Source organism: Zalophus californianus, chromosome X (assembly GCF_009762305.2).
Source record: "Zalophus californianus isolate mZalCal1 chromosome X, mZalCal1.pri.v2, whole genome shotgun sequence".
Lineage (NCBI taxonomy): Eukaryota > Metazoa > Chordata > Mammalia > Carnivora > Otariidae > Zalophus > Zalophus californianus.
Window position 1 is genome coordinate 816,293 of NC_045612.1, and position 17,772 is coordinate 834,064.

Genomic DNA, 17,772 nt, shown 5'->3' on the forward strand with positions numbered 1-17,772 from the left:
CTCTTGCTCCCCATTTCTTTTGCAGGCATCAATGGCTATGTTTTTGACAACTTGCAGCTGTCAGTTTGTTTGCATGAGGTGGCATACTGGTACATTCTAAGTGTTGGAGCACAAACTGACTTCCTGTCTGTCTTCTTCTCTGGATATACCTTCAAACACAAAATGGTCTATGAAGACACGCTTACCCTATTCCCATTCTCAGGAGAAACTGTCTTCATGTCAATGGAAAACCCAGGTTAGTTATTTATGTTATTCTTTTTTTAAGATTTTATGTATTTATTTGAGAAAGAGAGAGAGAGTGGTGGGAAGGGGCAGACAGAGAGGGAGAGGGGAGTCCTAAGCAGATTCTGCACTGAGCTTGGAGCCCAACGCAGGGCTCAATCTCACGACCCTGAGATCAGGGTCTGAGCTGAAACCAAGAGTTGGACACCCAACCAACTGAGCCACCCAGGCACCCCAGTTATTTATTTATTCTTTTACTAACAGCTGTGATCCCTTCACTAGCCATGAATTTGCTCATATGTGGGCAAATACTAAATGGTTCAAGTGATCTTAATAATTGCAAGGCATTTTAATGACAACAATACATCAGATATTTAACTTTAAAATCTTTCCTCTAAAAAGTGCCTTTACTTACCATTGGCCAAAATTATAAATGTGTTTATTAAACTATAGTGGTGAATATACATTTATACATGCAATTAACATGTGAAGCTAAATATGTTTCTGTGTGCTTTGTGAACTGTGTACTCTTATAAATACCCCCTAGAAGCCTTTGGGAGTGCATTGTAATCTCTCTTTGTACACATACCCTCAAACCACTGGGAACCCTTTAGGACGAATGTCACTGGCAGTTTCTCATCTTCTCTCTCCATCCATAACCACTGCAAGGCTTTTGAAAGCACCAGCCCTGTGATCAGGAGGAACACTGACCTGGCCTAAATCCAACACAGATTGTTGCTTCATTTATACAGTTTAGTAACAAGTGCTAGGCCACTCTGTGCTCCAGTCCCTCCCACCTCTATCATCTGCAGAGGAAAGCACATAAAACTACCTGCAGATTATAGTTATTCTCTTACATGGAAGGCTTTTCTGGAGATAAACTCTCATGGGAAAATTTGTGGGGAATAAAAGCAAATCTCATCATATATAAACATATGTTCACCTTTATACCCAGAAACTTTTCTTAGGTCAAGTAATGTACTTTTGTGGGAAGTGAGTAAAGAAGAACCTGACAGAACTCCAATAATGTCTCTGAAAGTATCTTTTATATTTATGTTTACATCTTTGTTATCTGTTTTATACCTAATTTGCAAACTCTCTGAGAACAGAGACCTTGTTTATCTTATTCATCACTGTATCTCTGAAGTTTATAGTTCCTGGCCTATAATAAATGCTTAATAAATATTTTTCCCATTAATGAATGAATCAAATATGTACAAAAAGAATATGAAACAGTATGTATAATATGGTTGTAATTGTCTAAACCAAAGAGAGAAAGTGTCTGTATGTGTGTGTGTGTGTGTATAAGCAGAGAAAAAATATTTTAAATATCAATATTTTGAGAAGCTTTTAGATTATTTTGGTGATCACTTAAATTCTAAAGACAAATTAAAACTCTGCTTTATGTGTCTTGAGGAAAAAATTTTAATAGAATATCACTAATTACAAAGCTCAAGCCAAAGCCCCTAGAGATTTCCTGTGTTCAACATGGTAAAGTCTGATCCCTTTTGTTTATTTTATTGAGGTAAAATTCACCATTTTAACCTTTTAAAAGTATACAATTCAGTGGCTTCCAGTACATTCACCATGTTGTGCAATATTACTATTATCTAATTCCAAAATATTTTTATCACCCCAAAGAGACCCTTTACCATTAAGCAGTCACTTCCCATCCCCCCTTTCCTAACAAGCACTAATCTACTTTCTGTCTCTAGGAATTTGCCTCTTCTGAGTATTTCATATAAGTAGAATAATACAATATTTGTCCTTTTGTGTCTGGCTTCTTTCACTCAGTGTAATGTTTTCAAGATTCATCCATGTTGTAGTGGGTCTCAGTACATCATTCTTTTTATCACTACACACTTCACTTTACACTGCTTTAACCACACATCACCATAAAAAATAAATGATAATTATATGATGTGATAGAGGTGCTAGCTAATGCTGTGGTGGTAATCGTATTGTAATATATTAATGTATCAATCTGCTCTGAGGGATTTCTTTTCATGGGGAAAGGAAACAGGATGACTCTAGCAACTCTAATCACCACCTGAAGACCTCCACAGTCTTCACAGATACTGAAGCCAGCTCACAGAGCTGCTCAGAGTTTAAGCTGCATCTTCTCCCCAAGGATATGATGCTGGCCCTGCTCCCTGGGGCCTAGGCCTCCATAGCACCTGCCATCCTCAGGGCCTGAGGCACCACACAGTACCCCATCATCCCTGGGGCCCATGCTGCTGTTGTACCCTGCCCCCAAGCACCAAGCCACCAGAGCACCCCACCCACCAGGGCCTAGGCAGTGGGGCATGCCCCAGAGACCTGGACCCCAGCTCCATGGATGATCTATGCATGCCTGAGCTTTGGCCACTGACACCAGCACAGCAGATGTGCCCATGCTCCAAGACCCTGGAGCATGGTAGTTTCATGCACTGAGCCTAGAACCCTGACTCTGCTGGTAGTTTCATGCCTGAGCCTAGAACCCTGACTCTGCTGCCACTCTGAGTGTCTGCACCCTGAAAACCAGCATTACCACTACTGCATGCACCCTTCTGCCCCAGAACCTAACACCATCACCAAGGCCTGGACACTCACCTGCCAGACCCAGCACCAAGATGGATCCCCCTAGCTAGGACATTGCCCTGTGGATGAAAAAGCCAGCCTCTAACAACTCTCACTGCCACTGCTACCAGACACAGCCTTGGCCACCAAGGGCCTCCCCCTCCATTCTTCCCTGACATTAACCTCAGCTGATAGAGCTGCATAGAAATGATGCTACTGTGCCCTCCCTGTGCCCCACCCACAGGTGAAAGTCACTCCCAACCAAGTCAGTCCATCCATACAGACTGGAAGAGGTGATTGCTCCCTCAAATGCAGGGCCACAAGAAACACACACAAGAAAAGCTGACATAGCCAGAGGAACACAGTAACTTTCCAATGACTGACCCCAAAGAAATGGAAATCTACAAATTGCCTGTAAAGAAACTCAAACTTACTATTTTAAGGAAACTCAGCAAGATATAAGAGAATACAAACAGGCAATTCAATAAAATTAGGAAAATAGTACATTAACAAAATAAGAAGTTCAAAAAAGAGAAATCACTTTAAGAATTCTGGAGCTAAAAAGTACAATGAGTGAAATGGGGGGAAAATACATCAGACTTAATCAAACAGAAGAAAGAATCTGTGAACTCAATAACAAATCTTTTGAAATTATCCAGTCTGAGGAAAAAAAAAAAAAGGAATGAAGAAAGCCTACAGGACTTAAGGGATACCATTAAATTTTTCCCAAGAAGACATACAAATGGCCAATAGGTATATGAAAAGGTGTTCAAATCACTAATCATCAGTAAATGTAAATCAAAACCAAAATGAGATATCACCTCACATCTGTTAGGATGCCTATTATTAAAAAGACAAGAGATAGCAAATGCTGGTGAAGATGTGGAAAAAAGGGAACCTGCATGCATTGTTGATGGAATGTAAACTGGTGCAACCACTCTTTAATTTGAGATTCTTCACAAATTAAAAATAGAATGATTCAGCAATCCCACTTCTGAGTATATAGCCAAAGGAAATGAAATCATGATTTCAAAGACATATCTGCACTCCTGTGTTTATTGCAGCATCATTCACAATAGCCAATATATGGAAATAACCTAAGTGTCTATTGATGAATGAATGGATAAGGGAAACGTGATATATATAATGGAATATTATTCAGCCACAAAAAGGAGAAACCACCATTTATGACAATATGGATGAACCTGGAAGGCATTATGCTAAGTGAAATAGCCAGACAAGGACAAATACTGTACGGAATCACTTATGTGGGAAATCTAAAAAAGAAGAAGAAGAAAAAGTCAAACTCATGGAAACAGATAGTAGAATGGTGGTTATATCATGTTTTGTAACCTGCTTTGTTTCTTAATGATATGTTCAATGTTTTTCTATATATACATCTAATAAATATAGACGAGCATAATTATTTTTAAAAGATTGCTTAATATTCCATACTAGGGATATTGTACCAGCCTTGGATGACCAAAGAGCTCTTGTCTATTGGAGCCTGAGATGTGCTCCTACCTACCTGTGATCAGCTGGGCTCTGTCTCTCTGGGTTACTTTGATAAAAACTAATTCCAAGATTGATAACAGCTTACAAAAATAATTAGTTCACTGAAAGCCCCGGTTATATCACTGAGGCAGGAGACTTAACTGGTCTATATATTTGTAAGTCTCAAACTTGACTGGGCATCTTATGCCTGTGTCAGAAGTTGGAGGAGGGGATAGGCAGCTGGTGTCTCTAAGGGAATTATAATTCTTTTAATTTTCTTCGCAACTGTAACTATATCTCCTTTCTTATTTTAAATTTTGTACATGTAGGATTTCTTATTTTTATTTGGTTATTTTATTGTTTTTCATCAGAGTCAACTCTTCTTTAAGCTCTTGGATTGAGATATTAACTTTTATTCATGCATGTAATACAAAAAGTTGTTCTCATTACAAAATTTCAACAAGTACAGATAGAACTACAGTCCTTGATCACTATTCCCAATCCCAGGCTCTTCTCAGAGTTTGTTGTATGGCATTCCAAACCTGTTTATGGAGTTTCATTTTCCCTTTTCTCAGTCAGTTACTGTCCTTCTTAAGAAAAAGAAGGAACTGGTTATGTCTAAGTTATAACAGTAGAATTTTAAGAGTCAAAGACCTTATTTAAATTACTCATTTCAGCTCCAGTCCTAGTCTACTCTGACCCAACAAGGTTTTTTTTTTCTTCAAGTTTTTATTTAAATTCTAGTTAGTTAGCATGTAGGGTAACATTGGTTTCAGGAGTAGAATTCAGGGGCACCTGGGTGGCTCAGTCAGTTGGGCGTCTGACTCTTGGTTTCAACTCAGGTCATGATCTGAGGATGAGATCAAGCCCTGCAACGGGCTCCGTGCTCACCACAGAATCTGGTTGTCTCTCTCCCTCTTCCCCTCCCCCTGCTTGCTCTCTCTCTCTCGAATAAATAAATAAAATCTTTTTAAAAAGGAGAATTCAGTGATTCATCACTTACATACAACACCCAGTGCTTATCACAAGTGCCCTCCTTAATACCTGTCATTCATCTAGCCCATCTTCCACCCACCTCCTTCCGTCAACCCTCGGTTGTTCTCTATAGTTTCTTATGGTTTGTTTGCCTCCCTTTTATTTTCCCCTCCCATATGTTCATCTGTTTTGTTTCTTAAATTCCACATATGAGTGAAATCATATGGTATTTGTCTTTCTCTGACTGACTTATTTCACTTACCATAATGCACCCTAGCTCCATCCACATCATTGTGAGTGGCAAGAGTTCATTCTTTTTGATGGCTGAGTAATATTCCATTGTGTTTGTATACCACATCTTCTTTATCCATTCATCAGTCAGTGGACATGTGGGTCTGTCCATAGTTTGGCTATTGTTGATAGTACTGCCATGAACATCAGGGTACGAGTAGCCCTTTGAATCTGTATTTTTGTATCCTTTGACCTAACCTAGTTTTATGCCATCAAAAATATCCTTTAAATGTTATGAAATTAGGCTCCCAATCCACAAACTTATGTTCACTATGGAATCAAATAGGATTTCATTTCTTATTTTTATAACTTGTTTAATTGAAACTTCTAATTGTTTTACTGTTCTTACTATAATGTTTCCCCTTTAGTTATTGTCTTTTTTTTTTTCAAGAGTTTTATCATACAATGTATTCTTTTTACTTAGAGACTGACCTCCTGGACCCATGCATCCTCATCCAGTCTGGGCTGGTTCTTTCTAGAATTGACTGAGTATCAGTTATTAACTTGGGACTTTTCTTCATCCTTCTTCAGCATAGGTGCCTGCCTCTTTCCTGAATCCCATGTCATCCTATTTTTTAAATATACAATATACTCCTTTGTTTTGAAAACACACTTTCATCACTTCCTGAGATTGGCTGCTTTAGAAGTAGATTTTCTAAATTTTTGTATAATAGAAAATGTATTCTCATTTCCCATTTGATTATCTGGCTGCACATAGAGTGCAATGTGCATTAATTCTGAAATGCATTTGACCATAAAAACCTTTTCCATGGGCATCCCATTATCTTATAGGTCTCTATGGAAATATTCTTGGGGGAAAGTTTTCCCTTTAAGGGAAAGCTGGATTCGGTTAAGATTTTGCTCGCAAATGTCATACAAGATGAGGAGACTGTTAAGGTACCTGATGGGTTGCTTGGTAAATGTATATTTTTTTAACTTGTGTTTATGTATCTACTTTACCACTATGAAATTCCTTCACTTGAATAATCCTGTTCATAGTAGAAATTAATATTGCTATAGCCCTGTAGTGGAATTTTATATTATGTGTACCCTAAACCCCAGTCCTACTCCCTTGTGCTTACTTATCCTGCAAATTGATGACAGTGGAAGCTAGTCATTGTGTTATATGATTTGAATACTCTGTTAGCCTCATTTATAAATTAGAAAACTGGAGCTCGGAGAGGTCAGTTGACTTGCTCAAAGTCACACAGCTGGTAAATGGTAGAGCTAGAATTTAAACCCAGGCAATCTGACTCTGAGAACCTGTGCCATTATGTTATATAGCAATAATAGCTAGCCTACATAAAGTTTCATGAATTAAGTCATTATCATCATCAAAGAGTTCTGTGTGGGGGAGTCAGTTAAGCATCCTACTCTTGGTTTCAGCTGCCTTCGGCTCAGGTCATGGTCTCAGGGTCCTGGGATTGAGCTCCACATCAGGCTCCCTGCTTGCGGGGAGTCTGCTTCTCCCTCTCCCTCTGCCCCTCCCCCCCAGCTCATGCTTGCACTCTCTCTCTCCCTCTCTCTCTCAAATAAATAAAATCTATTTTTAAAAAAGACTCTCTACTAATGTGTATGTTAATTACATTTCTCCATTTTTATCCCAATATCTATCCATTTTTTTTAAAGATTTTATTTATTTACTTAACAGAGAGAGAGAGAGAGCACAAGTAGGCAGAGTGGCAGGCAGATGGTGAGGGAGAAACAGGCTCTCCGCTGAGCAGGGAGCTGGACGTGGGGCTCAATCCCAAGACCCCAGGATCATGACCTGAGCCGAAGGCAGCCGCTTAATGGACTGAGCCACCCAGGCGCCCCAATATCTACCCATTTTTAATCAAAGGACTTTCTTGTGATTACAGACAGATATACCACAATAGCAGCAACGCAAAAACCACTTTCACTACCATTGTTGGACTGTTTATGTGCCAGGGATTTAACCTGATGACCTGTAATAAAATGATACTGACTAGTATTTTTTCATTATCTGGGAATAGAAAAGAACTACTAATACAGAACTTGCTTGGGAACCTGGGTTGTAAGTAACCAGAGTCTTATTCTTCCTCATCTCCAGGTCTGTGGGTTCTAGGGTGCCACAATTCAGACTTTCGGAACAAAGGTATGACAGCCTTACTGAAGGTTTCTAGTTGTAACAGGAACATTGGTGATTATTATGAGGACACATATGAAGATATTCCAGTTTCCCTGCTGAATGAAAACAATGTCATTGCACCCAGAAGCTTCTCCCAGAATTCAAGGCACCCTAGCACCAAGCAAAAACAATTCAAAGCCACCACAACTCCAGAAAATGACATAGAGAAGATTGACCCTCAGTCTGCAGAAAGAACACCGCTGCTTAAAGCACAAAGTGTCTCCTCTAGTGATTTGTTGATGCTGCTGGGACAGAATCCTACTCCGCATGGATTATTCTTATCTGGTCTCCAGGAAGCCACACATGAAGCTGATGGTCATTTACTTGGAGCAATAGAAGGAAACAAGGGCCCATCTGAAGTGGCAAGTCTCAGACCAGAGCTCCACCACAGTGGGGACAGAGTATTTACTCCTAAGCCAGAAGTGCAATTAAGATTAAGTGAGAATTTGGGGACAACTATAACAGTAGAGTTGAATAAACTTGATTTAAAGATTTCTAGTTCATCAAACAGTCTAATGACTTCACCAACAATTCCATCAGACAAGTTGGCAGCAGGTCCTGAAAAGACAGATTCCTTAGAACCCCCAAATATGTCAGTTCACTTTAATAGTCATTTAGGTACCATTGTATTTGGCGAAAATTCATCTCACCTTATTCAGTCTGGTGTACCTTTGGGCTTGAGTGAAGGAGATAATGATTCCAAGTTGTTAGAAGCAGCTTTAATGAATAGTCAAGAAAGTTCACTGGGAGAAAATATATTATCAATGGAGAGTAATAGATTATTTAAAGAAGAAAGAGTTCATGGACCTGCTTCATTAATCAAAGATAATGCTTTATTCAAAGTTAATATCTCTTTGGTAAAGATAAACAAGACATCAGTTAACTCAACAATTAATAGAAAGACTCATGTTGATGTCCCAACATTATTTATTGAGAACAGTACATCAGTCTGGCAAGATACTATATTAGAAAGTAATACTGAGTTACAAGAAGTGATTTCTTTGATTCATAATGAAACATTTATGGACAGAAATATTACAGCTTTGGGGCTAAATCATGTGTCAAATAAAACCACTTCATCAAAAAATGTGGAAGTGGCCCACCAAAGAAAAGAAGACCCTGTGCCACTAGGTACAGAAAATCCAGATCTGTCATTCTTCAAGATACCGTTCTTGCCAGATTCAGCAAATCGGATAAAAAGGACCCATGGCAAGAACTCCCTGAGCTCTGAGCAAAGGCCCAGTCCAAAGCAATTAACATCTTTAGGATCAGAAAAATCTGTGAAAGATCAGAATTTTTTGTCAGAGGAGAAGGTGGTAATAGGAGAGGATGAATTTACAAAGGACATAGGACTCAAAGAGATGATTTTTCCAAAGAGCAAGAGCATATTTTTTACTAATTTGGCTAATGTCCAAGAAAATGATACATACAATCAAGAAAAAAAATCTCAGGAAGAGATAGAAAGAAAGGAAAAATTAACCCAAGAGAATATGGTTTTGCCTCAGGTATATACAGTGATTGGCACTAAGAATTTCCTGAAGAACCTTTTCTTACTAAGCACTAAGCAAAATGTAGAAGGTTTAGATGAGCAGCCATATACTCCAATACTTCAAGACACCAGGTCATTAAATGATTCAGCACATAGAGAAGGAATTCACACAGCCAACTTCTCAAAAATAAGGGAAGAAGCAAACTTGGAAGGCCTGGGAAATCAAACAAAGCAAATGGTAGAGAGATTTCCAAGCACTACAAGGATGTCTCCTAATCCAAGTCAGCACCTTATCACTCAACGTGATAAGCGGGCTTTGAAAGAACCCAGACTCTCACTAGAAGAAATAAAATTTGAAAGGTGGGTAATTTTGAATGACACCTCAACCCAGTGGTCCAAAAACATGAACTATTTGACCCAGGGCACCCTCACAAAGATAGAGTACAATGAGAAAGAAAAAAGAGCCATTACTCAGTCCCTCCTATCAGATTGTTCTATGAGGATTCATGGCCTTATTCAAATGAATGATTCTGCATTACCTAGTGCAAAAGTATCAGCATTTCCATCAATTAGACATACAGATCTGACCAAGATCCCATCCCAAGACGACAACTCTCATCTTCCAGCATCAGCCTGTAATTATACCTTTAGGGAGAGGAGTTCTAGGGTCCAAGAAAGGAGTCATTTCTTACAAGAAGCCAAAAGAAATAACCTTTCTTTAGCCTTCCTAACCTTAGAAATGATTGGAGGTCAAGGAAAGTTCAGCTCCATGGGGAAAAGTGCCACAAACCAACCCCCGTACAAGAAACTTGAAAACACTGTTCTCTTGAAACCAGGCTTGTCTAAAACATCTGGTAAAGGTCAAGTACTGCCTAAAGTTCGTGTTCATCAAGACTCTTTACCTACAAAAACTAGCAATGATTCTCCTGGCCACCTGGATCTCATGGAAAAGATCTTTCTTCAGAAAACACAGGGACCTGTTAAATTGAATAAAACAAATAGACGTGGAAAAGTGCCCTTTCTGAAATGGGCAACAGAAAGCTCTTGGAGGGAGAAGATTCCCTCCAAGCTGCTGGGTCCCCTTGCTTGGGATAACCACTCTGCTACCCAGATACCAAGAGAAGAGTGGAAATCCCAAAAGAAGTCACAGAAAAACACAGCTTTTAAGAGAAAGGACACCATTTTGCCCCTGGGCCCTTGTGAAAATAATCATTCAATAGCAGCAATAAATGAAGGACAAGATAAGCCCCAAAGAGAAGCCACCTGGGCAAAGCAAGGAGGGACTGGAAGGTTGTGCTCTCAAAACCCACCAGTCTCAAGACGCCGTGAAAGGGAAATAACCCTTAGTACTCTTCAGCCAGAGGAAGACAAATTTGAGTATGATGACACCTTCTCAATTGAAATGAAGAGAGACGATTTTGACATCTATGGTGAAGATGAAAATCAGGGCCTCCGCAGCTTTCAAAAGAGAACACGACACTATTTCATTGCTGCAGTGGAGCGTCTCTGGGATTATGGGTGAGTAAGAAACAGGTATGGGTGCATTGATTATTCCTCTGTCCTGCTAGTGCAACATTTGACTTTACCAGGTGCTGAAATAATAGAAAAGGCACAGCTTATCTGCAGGAATGAGACTCCAAAGATTGCTTATAAAGGAAGAATGAGCTGCAAGAGTAGTCTTAGTCTTGTGAAAAGGTTCTGAGAGAGGCAGGAGGAAGAAGTGAAGTGTGTGGTAAAGAGGTTGAGGATGCAGAGAAAGTTGTTTTCCATGGTACTGGGGATCCAGGGAGCAAAGTGGGAGGATGTGGTTGTTAGGGGAGCAGAGGGAGGTTGGGCAAGGAAGAGAAAGTGCAGAGAAATTTGGAAGACAAGGAGACAGACGCTTGGGTGGCTCAGTCAGTTAAGCATCTGCCTTCAGCTCAGGTCATGATCCCAGGGTCCTGGGATCGAACCCCACATCAGGCTCCTTCCTCAGCAGGGGAGTCTGCTTCTCCCTCTCCCTCTGCCTGCTGCTCCCCCTGCTTGTGTTGTCTCTCTGTCTGACAAATAAATAAATAAAATCTTTTAAAAAAATAAAATAAACTTAAGGAGAGTCAGTCAACAAATAATTTTTATTGAGCACCTACTTTATGCCAGACACATTTGTAGACACTGGGGTACAGTAAAGAAGAAGCTTACACTCATTTGGGGAGAGCAAGAGATAATTAGTAAAAAAATAAATAGGGAAATCTTTATGGTGCTATTCAAAAGACAGAATCAAATAATATGATAGAGAGTGACTGGAGGTGTTACTTTAGCTGTGGTGGTCAGAGAAATCCTGTTTATGGAATTGAGACCTAAATGATGATAAGAGGACAGCTGATGAAGCTCTGAGAGATGTTTCCAGGCAGAGGGAATAGAAAATACAAAGGCCCTGTGAATGGAACAAATCTGAGGAACAAAAAAGGACCAGTATGACTGGAGTACAGCAAAAACTGGGGGGAGGGGTTTATGGGAGACAAGGTAGTAAAGATGAGTAGTGGTCACATAATAGAGGTCCTAGAGGAAGGTTAGGTGCCATCTTCATTACTCATTGTCGCTGTCTGACCTTGCTCTCTACCTCAAATGGTCCCTTATTGCTGCATAGCAACTATAGAATATTTCCCTAGTCTACTGACTTTCCCACTGTCCTGGACCCCTATCTTACATTTTCTACTTTTTCCTTAAATCTCCAACCCCTTTTACCCATTCTCCAACAGCCCTTCTGATTCATAGCTAATGCTTGTGCAGTGAACCTCCAGACTTCCAACACATTTATTGACATCTGTAACCATACACTGTCTTCATGCTTATGACAATAAATAGACTATACACCTAAGGCCAACCTCTCCAGTTTCCTAGTCAACCATCTCCAACTTTCCATTACAGTGCATTTTCATCTTATCCAATACTCAGTTCATAATCAAATTCTGGTTGTTTTTTGAAATTAAAGCCAATTGGATTCTTTGATGGATTAGATGTGGTTGTGAGAGAAAAAGATGAGTTAGGAATAACTTCAGCGTTTAGAGTAACTAAAAAGAAGGAATGATCATTGACTGCCAAGGAAAAGGCTGGACAAACAGCAGGTTTTGGGAAGGGGCAGAAATTAAGAGACTAATTTTGTACATGGTAAGGTAGGGAGTTTATATGTAAATCTCAAGTTCAAAGAAGATATCTGAGATGGAGATATACAACTGGATTTTATCTGCATAAGAATAGACCATCATGAGAATGAATGTAAACAGAAAAGAGGAGCGTTCAAAGAACTAATACCCAGAGCAGTCTAAACATTTAAAGGTCAGGGAAATGAAGAACCAGCGAAGTTGATTTTGTTTTTTGTGTTTTTTTTTAAAGATTTATTTATTTATCTATTTGAGAGAGAGAATGAGATAGAGAGAGAGAGAGCACATGAGAGGGGGGAGGGTCAGAGGGAGAAGCAGACTCCCTGCTGAGCAGGGAGCCCGATGCGGGACTCGATCCCGGGACTCCAGGATCATGACCTGAGCCGAAGGCAGTCGCTTAACCAACTGAGCCACCCAGGCGCCCAGAACCAGCGAAGTTGAAAGAGAAAGATTGGCATGAGGTTAGTAGAAAAATGAAGGAAAATTGGTGTCAGAGAGACCAGGTGAGAACACACATCAAGAATGGACTAATCAACTATCAAATACTCCTGAGAGTTCAACTAAGATGAGGACTGAGAATTAGTAACGTAAAGACCAACAGTGACCTTGAAAATGTAGTTTTTATGGAATAATAGAGATAAAAGACTTTTTGGACTGGTTTAAAGAAAGAATAAGTGGAAAAGAATCCAGCTACTTCTCTCCATCTCAGTGGCTACCATTCTGGTCTAAATCATCCTCAACTCTCACCCAAATTATTTTAATAGCCTCTTAACTAGACTTGCAGCTTCCAGCGTGGCCCTTTTCCAAACACAGCAGCAATTTTCAATTTGTATTACAATACAATTTGTATTACAATTTGTATTACAATTTTCAAATTGTAATTCTGATTATTGTTATCTGCTCCAAACCTCCCAGTGTATTTCCTTCTCACCCTTAGTAAATTCCAAAGCCCTCATCATGGCCTTCAGGTTTCTGAGATTTGACCCTCTGAAACCTCTCTGATCTCTTCTACCATTGTTTCCTGCTCACTCTGTTCCAGCCACACTGGCCTCATTGTTCTTCCTCAAATGCAACAAATGTATACCTTTCTATAGGCCTTTGCACTTTGTGTCTCGTCCTCTGATATCCTGCTATTTATTCTTTCACTTCCTCCAGGTTGCTACTTAAGTTTCATTTTATCAGGCTTTCCCTGTACACTGTATATACGTATAGCTCCTGCCACACTTTTTCAGTGAACTTACTAGCACCTGAAATAGTATACACTTACTTGTCTATTGTCTATGTTCCCCAACTAGAAAGTAAGTTCATTGAGAACACAAATTTTGAAGGTATTGTTCAATGGTATATCCCCAGAACCTTAAACAGTGCCTGGCATGTGATAGATACTCAAATATCTGTTGAATGAATTAGTAAATGATGGATGTAGGGAGGCAAGAGCAGGTCTTTTTATGTATGTCTGAACTCCAGGGAGTACCAAGTAAACGGTAACACAAGTTCCATGGGCAAGAATAGAGAGGCAGAGAGACCAGTTAAGAGGCAATTATAATCATCCAGGTAAGAGAAGACAGATTATTTAGACCAAAACAGTGGTGGTAAAAATCAAAGGAAACAGAAAGATGCTGAGCATAATTTGGGGATAAGCAGACAGGATTTGCTGTTAGATTCAGTATGGGGGGAATAGGGAGAAAGGACTCAAAGAAGATTTTTAGTTTTTTTCCTAAGCAACTAGGTGGATGATGGTGACATTTAATGAGATGTGGAAGGCTTGAGGTAGAACAGATTTATTTGAGGAAACACTCAAGGGTCTGTTTTGAACATACTTAGTTTGAGATGCCCACTAGACCTCCAATTGAGATGTTGAGTAGGCAGTTGGATATATGAGTCTGGAGTCCAAGGAAGAGGTCCATGCTAAAGATGAATAAATTTGGGATTTATAAGCATAGTGACAGCATTCAGATAAGACCTGTTGGTATTATCAAGAGAGTAAAAGTAGATGTAAACAATGCCCACTTTAAGCTGGGTCCCCAAAGGTCTACATCCTCAAGGTAACAGTAAACCAGTTAACTCACTTCATTGACGCGCAAATTTCTATTCTTAATCATAATTTATGCAAGTCTTGGGTTGGCAGTGCCTGGGGACATCTGGCAGAAGAAAACATAAAACCTCTCAACATCCTAGGCCTCAACTTATTTTCACGAATATTTCAGATACATTGTCCAGAACACAAAGATAAAGGGTACAAAACAAAATGAAAAAAATAAATAAGAAGCCACAGAAACAATAGAGAGCCAAAACAAACTCAGAGACTTAAGATCTAGGAATCATATACAGTTATTAAAACACTTATGCTTCATGTAGAAAGAATTGGTGAACTAGTAGGTAAGTAAAATGAAATAGTATGGAATGCAGCATGCAGAGATTTTTTTTAATGGAAAATACAAAAGAGATAATAAAAGACTATGGCCAACTGTATTTTCCAAAAATGGATGTGCCAATATGTTCTGTCCTATATGCTCTTGTACAATATGACCTTGCCATTCTCCCATTCAAGAGGTAAGATGTAGTCCCCCTCCTCTTGATCTGGCCTGGCATTAGGACTCATTTGTGACCAATATAACAGAAATATGTGACATATAGATGTGGTGGAAGTGATGCTGGTTCAGAAAATACTGTGTAGCTTACATCTAGTTCTCCTGAGATGCCCTCTCTGGAAGAAGCCCAGGCGCTATGTAAGAAATCTGATTACCCTGGTGCTGTCATGCTGGTGATGTCACATGTAGGCCTTCTGGTCAAGAGTCCCAGAGAATCTAGCTTTCCATTCTCTACCAAGGCATCAGGCACGTGAGTGAAGCCATTTTGGACCCTCCAGATAAGCCCAGATGCCAGCTGAATACCACTGAGTCACTACATTTGACACCAAGAGGAGCAAAACTATCACCTAGCCAAGGACTGCTAGAATTTGGACTTAACAGAATTGACAAGTATAATACAAAGGTTGCTGTTTTAAGCCACTAAAGTTTTGAAGTAGTTTGTGATACAGCAACAGATAACCAGAGGAGACTTAAAGGATAGAGTGTGAAGGATTTACTTATTTTTTTTATTTACTTATTTTTAATTGAAATCTCAGAAGGAAAGGAAAGAGTGATTAAAGGAGAAGCTATATTTGAAGAGGTAAGGACTGAATATTTTCCAAAATTAAAAAAAGTCATCAATGCACAGATTCAGGAAGCTCAACAAATCCCAAACAGGATGAATTAAAAAAATCAACACCTAGGCATTTTTCATCAGAGTGAAACTTCAGAAAACCCAAAAGTCTTAAAAGCAGCCAAAGAAAAAATACAGCATACATTCAAACAAGATACAGAAAGGTGACTTTTCGATAGTGCTAATTAAACATAGAAAACAGGGGAATGATATCTAGAAGGCACTGAAATACAATAACTGCCCATCAAAAATATGATTCAAAAATCAAGGCAAAATAGAACATTTTCCAACAAATAGAGAAATCTCACCCTAGCAAAAACCCACTAAAAATATTCTATTGATGTACTTGAGACAATAGGAAAGTGATACTGAATGAAAGAGGTGAAAGGCAAGAAGGACTAAAAAAGTAAAGAAAAGGTAAATATATGGGTAAATATAAATATCGTTTGTATAAACTGTGGTAAAATGTTTTATGAGCTCTAAGATATAATTGCTTTTTTCACAATGGGTTTGCCACCTAAACACAGGTGTCATGAAAACCACCCCTATTTTAGAAAGGAAAACCACCCCTAAATTGGAAAGGAAAAACTCATATCAACACTGTCATCCTTGGACACGTGAATTTGGTCAAATCCACCACTCCTGGCCATCTGACCTACAAATGTGGTGGGATCGACCAGAAGAACCATTGAAAATTTGAGAAGAAGCCTGCTGAGATGGAAAAGAGCTCCTTCAAGTATGCCTGGGTCTCAGACAAACAGAAGGCCAAAAGTGAGTGTGGCCATTTTTGGTATCTCCCCTTGGAAGCTGGAGACTAGCAAGTATTATGTGACTATCCTGATGTCCCAAAACACAGAGACTTCATCAATAACACGGGTACAGGCACATCTCAGGCTGACAGTGCTTCCTAATTGTTGCTGCTCATGTTGATGAACTTGAAGCAGATATCTCCAAGAATGGGCAGACCCATAAGCATGGCCTTCTGGCTTACATACTGGGTGTGAAACAACCAGTTGTTGTTTACAAAACGGATTCCACTGAGCCACCCTACAGCCAGAAGAGATATAAGGAAAATGTTAAGGAAGTCAGCACCTATATTAAGAAATTTGGCTACAACCCCAACACAGTAGCATTTGTGCCAATTTCTGGCTAGAGTGATGACAAAATGCTGGAGCCAAGTGCCAACATGCCTTGATTCAAGAAATGAAACATCACCTACAAAGATAGGGCGCCTGGGTGGCTCAGTCTTTAAGCGTCTGCCTTCGGCTCAGGTCATGATCCCAGGGTCCTGGGATCGAGCCCCACATCGGGCTCCCTGCTCCACGGGAAGCCTGCTTCTCCCTCTCCTACTCCCTCTGCTTGTGTTCCCTTTCTCACTGTCTCTCTCTGTCAAATAAATAAAAATAAAATCTTAAAAAAAATAGCTATGTAAGACTGATGAATCACAGACCTGTACCCTTGAAACAAATAATACATTGTATGTTAATAATAAAAATTAATTAAATTAAATTTTAAAAAAGATAGCTATGCCAGTGGAACCATGCTACTTGAAAGTCTGGATTGCCTCCTGTCAGCAGATCATCTAACTGACAGGCCCCTTTGTCTGCCCCTTTAGTATGTCTACAAAATTGGTGGTATTAGTACTCTCCTTGTGAGCTGAGTGGAGGTGTGTTCTCAAACCTGGCATGGTAGTCACCTTTGCTCCAGTCAGTGTTACAACTGAAGTCAAGTCTGTCAAAATGCACCATGAAGCTTTGAGTTAAGCTTTTCCTGAAACAGTGTGGGCTTTGATATCAAGAACGTTATCTGTCAGGGTTGCCCGGCTGGCTCAGTCAGTGGAGCAGGCGACTCTTGATCTTGGGGTTGTGGGTTCAAGCCCCACGTTGAGTAGAGAGATTACTTAAAAATAAAATCTTAAAAAAAATGTATCTATCAAAGGTGTTTGTTGTAGTAATATGGCTGGTGACAGCAAAAATGACCCACCAATGGAAGTAGCTGGCTTCTCAGCTCAGGTGATTACCCTGATCCACCTGGGCCAAATCAGTGCTGGCTATGCACTTGTTCTGGATTGTCATACACCTCACATTGCTTGCAAGTTTGCTGAGCTGAGGAAGATTGATTACTGTTCTGGGAAGAAGCTGGAAGATGGCCCCAAATTCTTGAAATTTGTTGATACAGTTCCTGTCAAGTCCATATTTATTGGGTACTTCTTTGGATATCCTCCTCTGGGCCATTTTGCTCTTCATAAC

At 39.7% G+C, this 17,772-nt stretch overlaps 1 protein-coding gene across 8 annotated transcripts in view; it reads left to right on the top strand.

Annotated features, from left to right (window-relative positions):
- F8 (coagulation factor VIII) overlaps positions 1–17,772 on the top strand; it is a 138,120-nt gene that overhangs the window by 73,600 nt on the left and 46,748 nt on the right. For all 8 annotated transcript variants that reach the window (XM_027608366.2, XM_027608365.2, XM_027608364.2 and 5 more), the window contains 2 exons: positions 26–235; positions 7,613–10,697. In XM_027608366.2, coding sequence (XP_027464167.1) covers positions 26–235; positions 7,613–10,697 — 3,295 coding nt within the window. The remainder of the gene's footprint in view (positions 1–25; positions 236–7,612; positions 10,698–17,772) is intronic.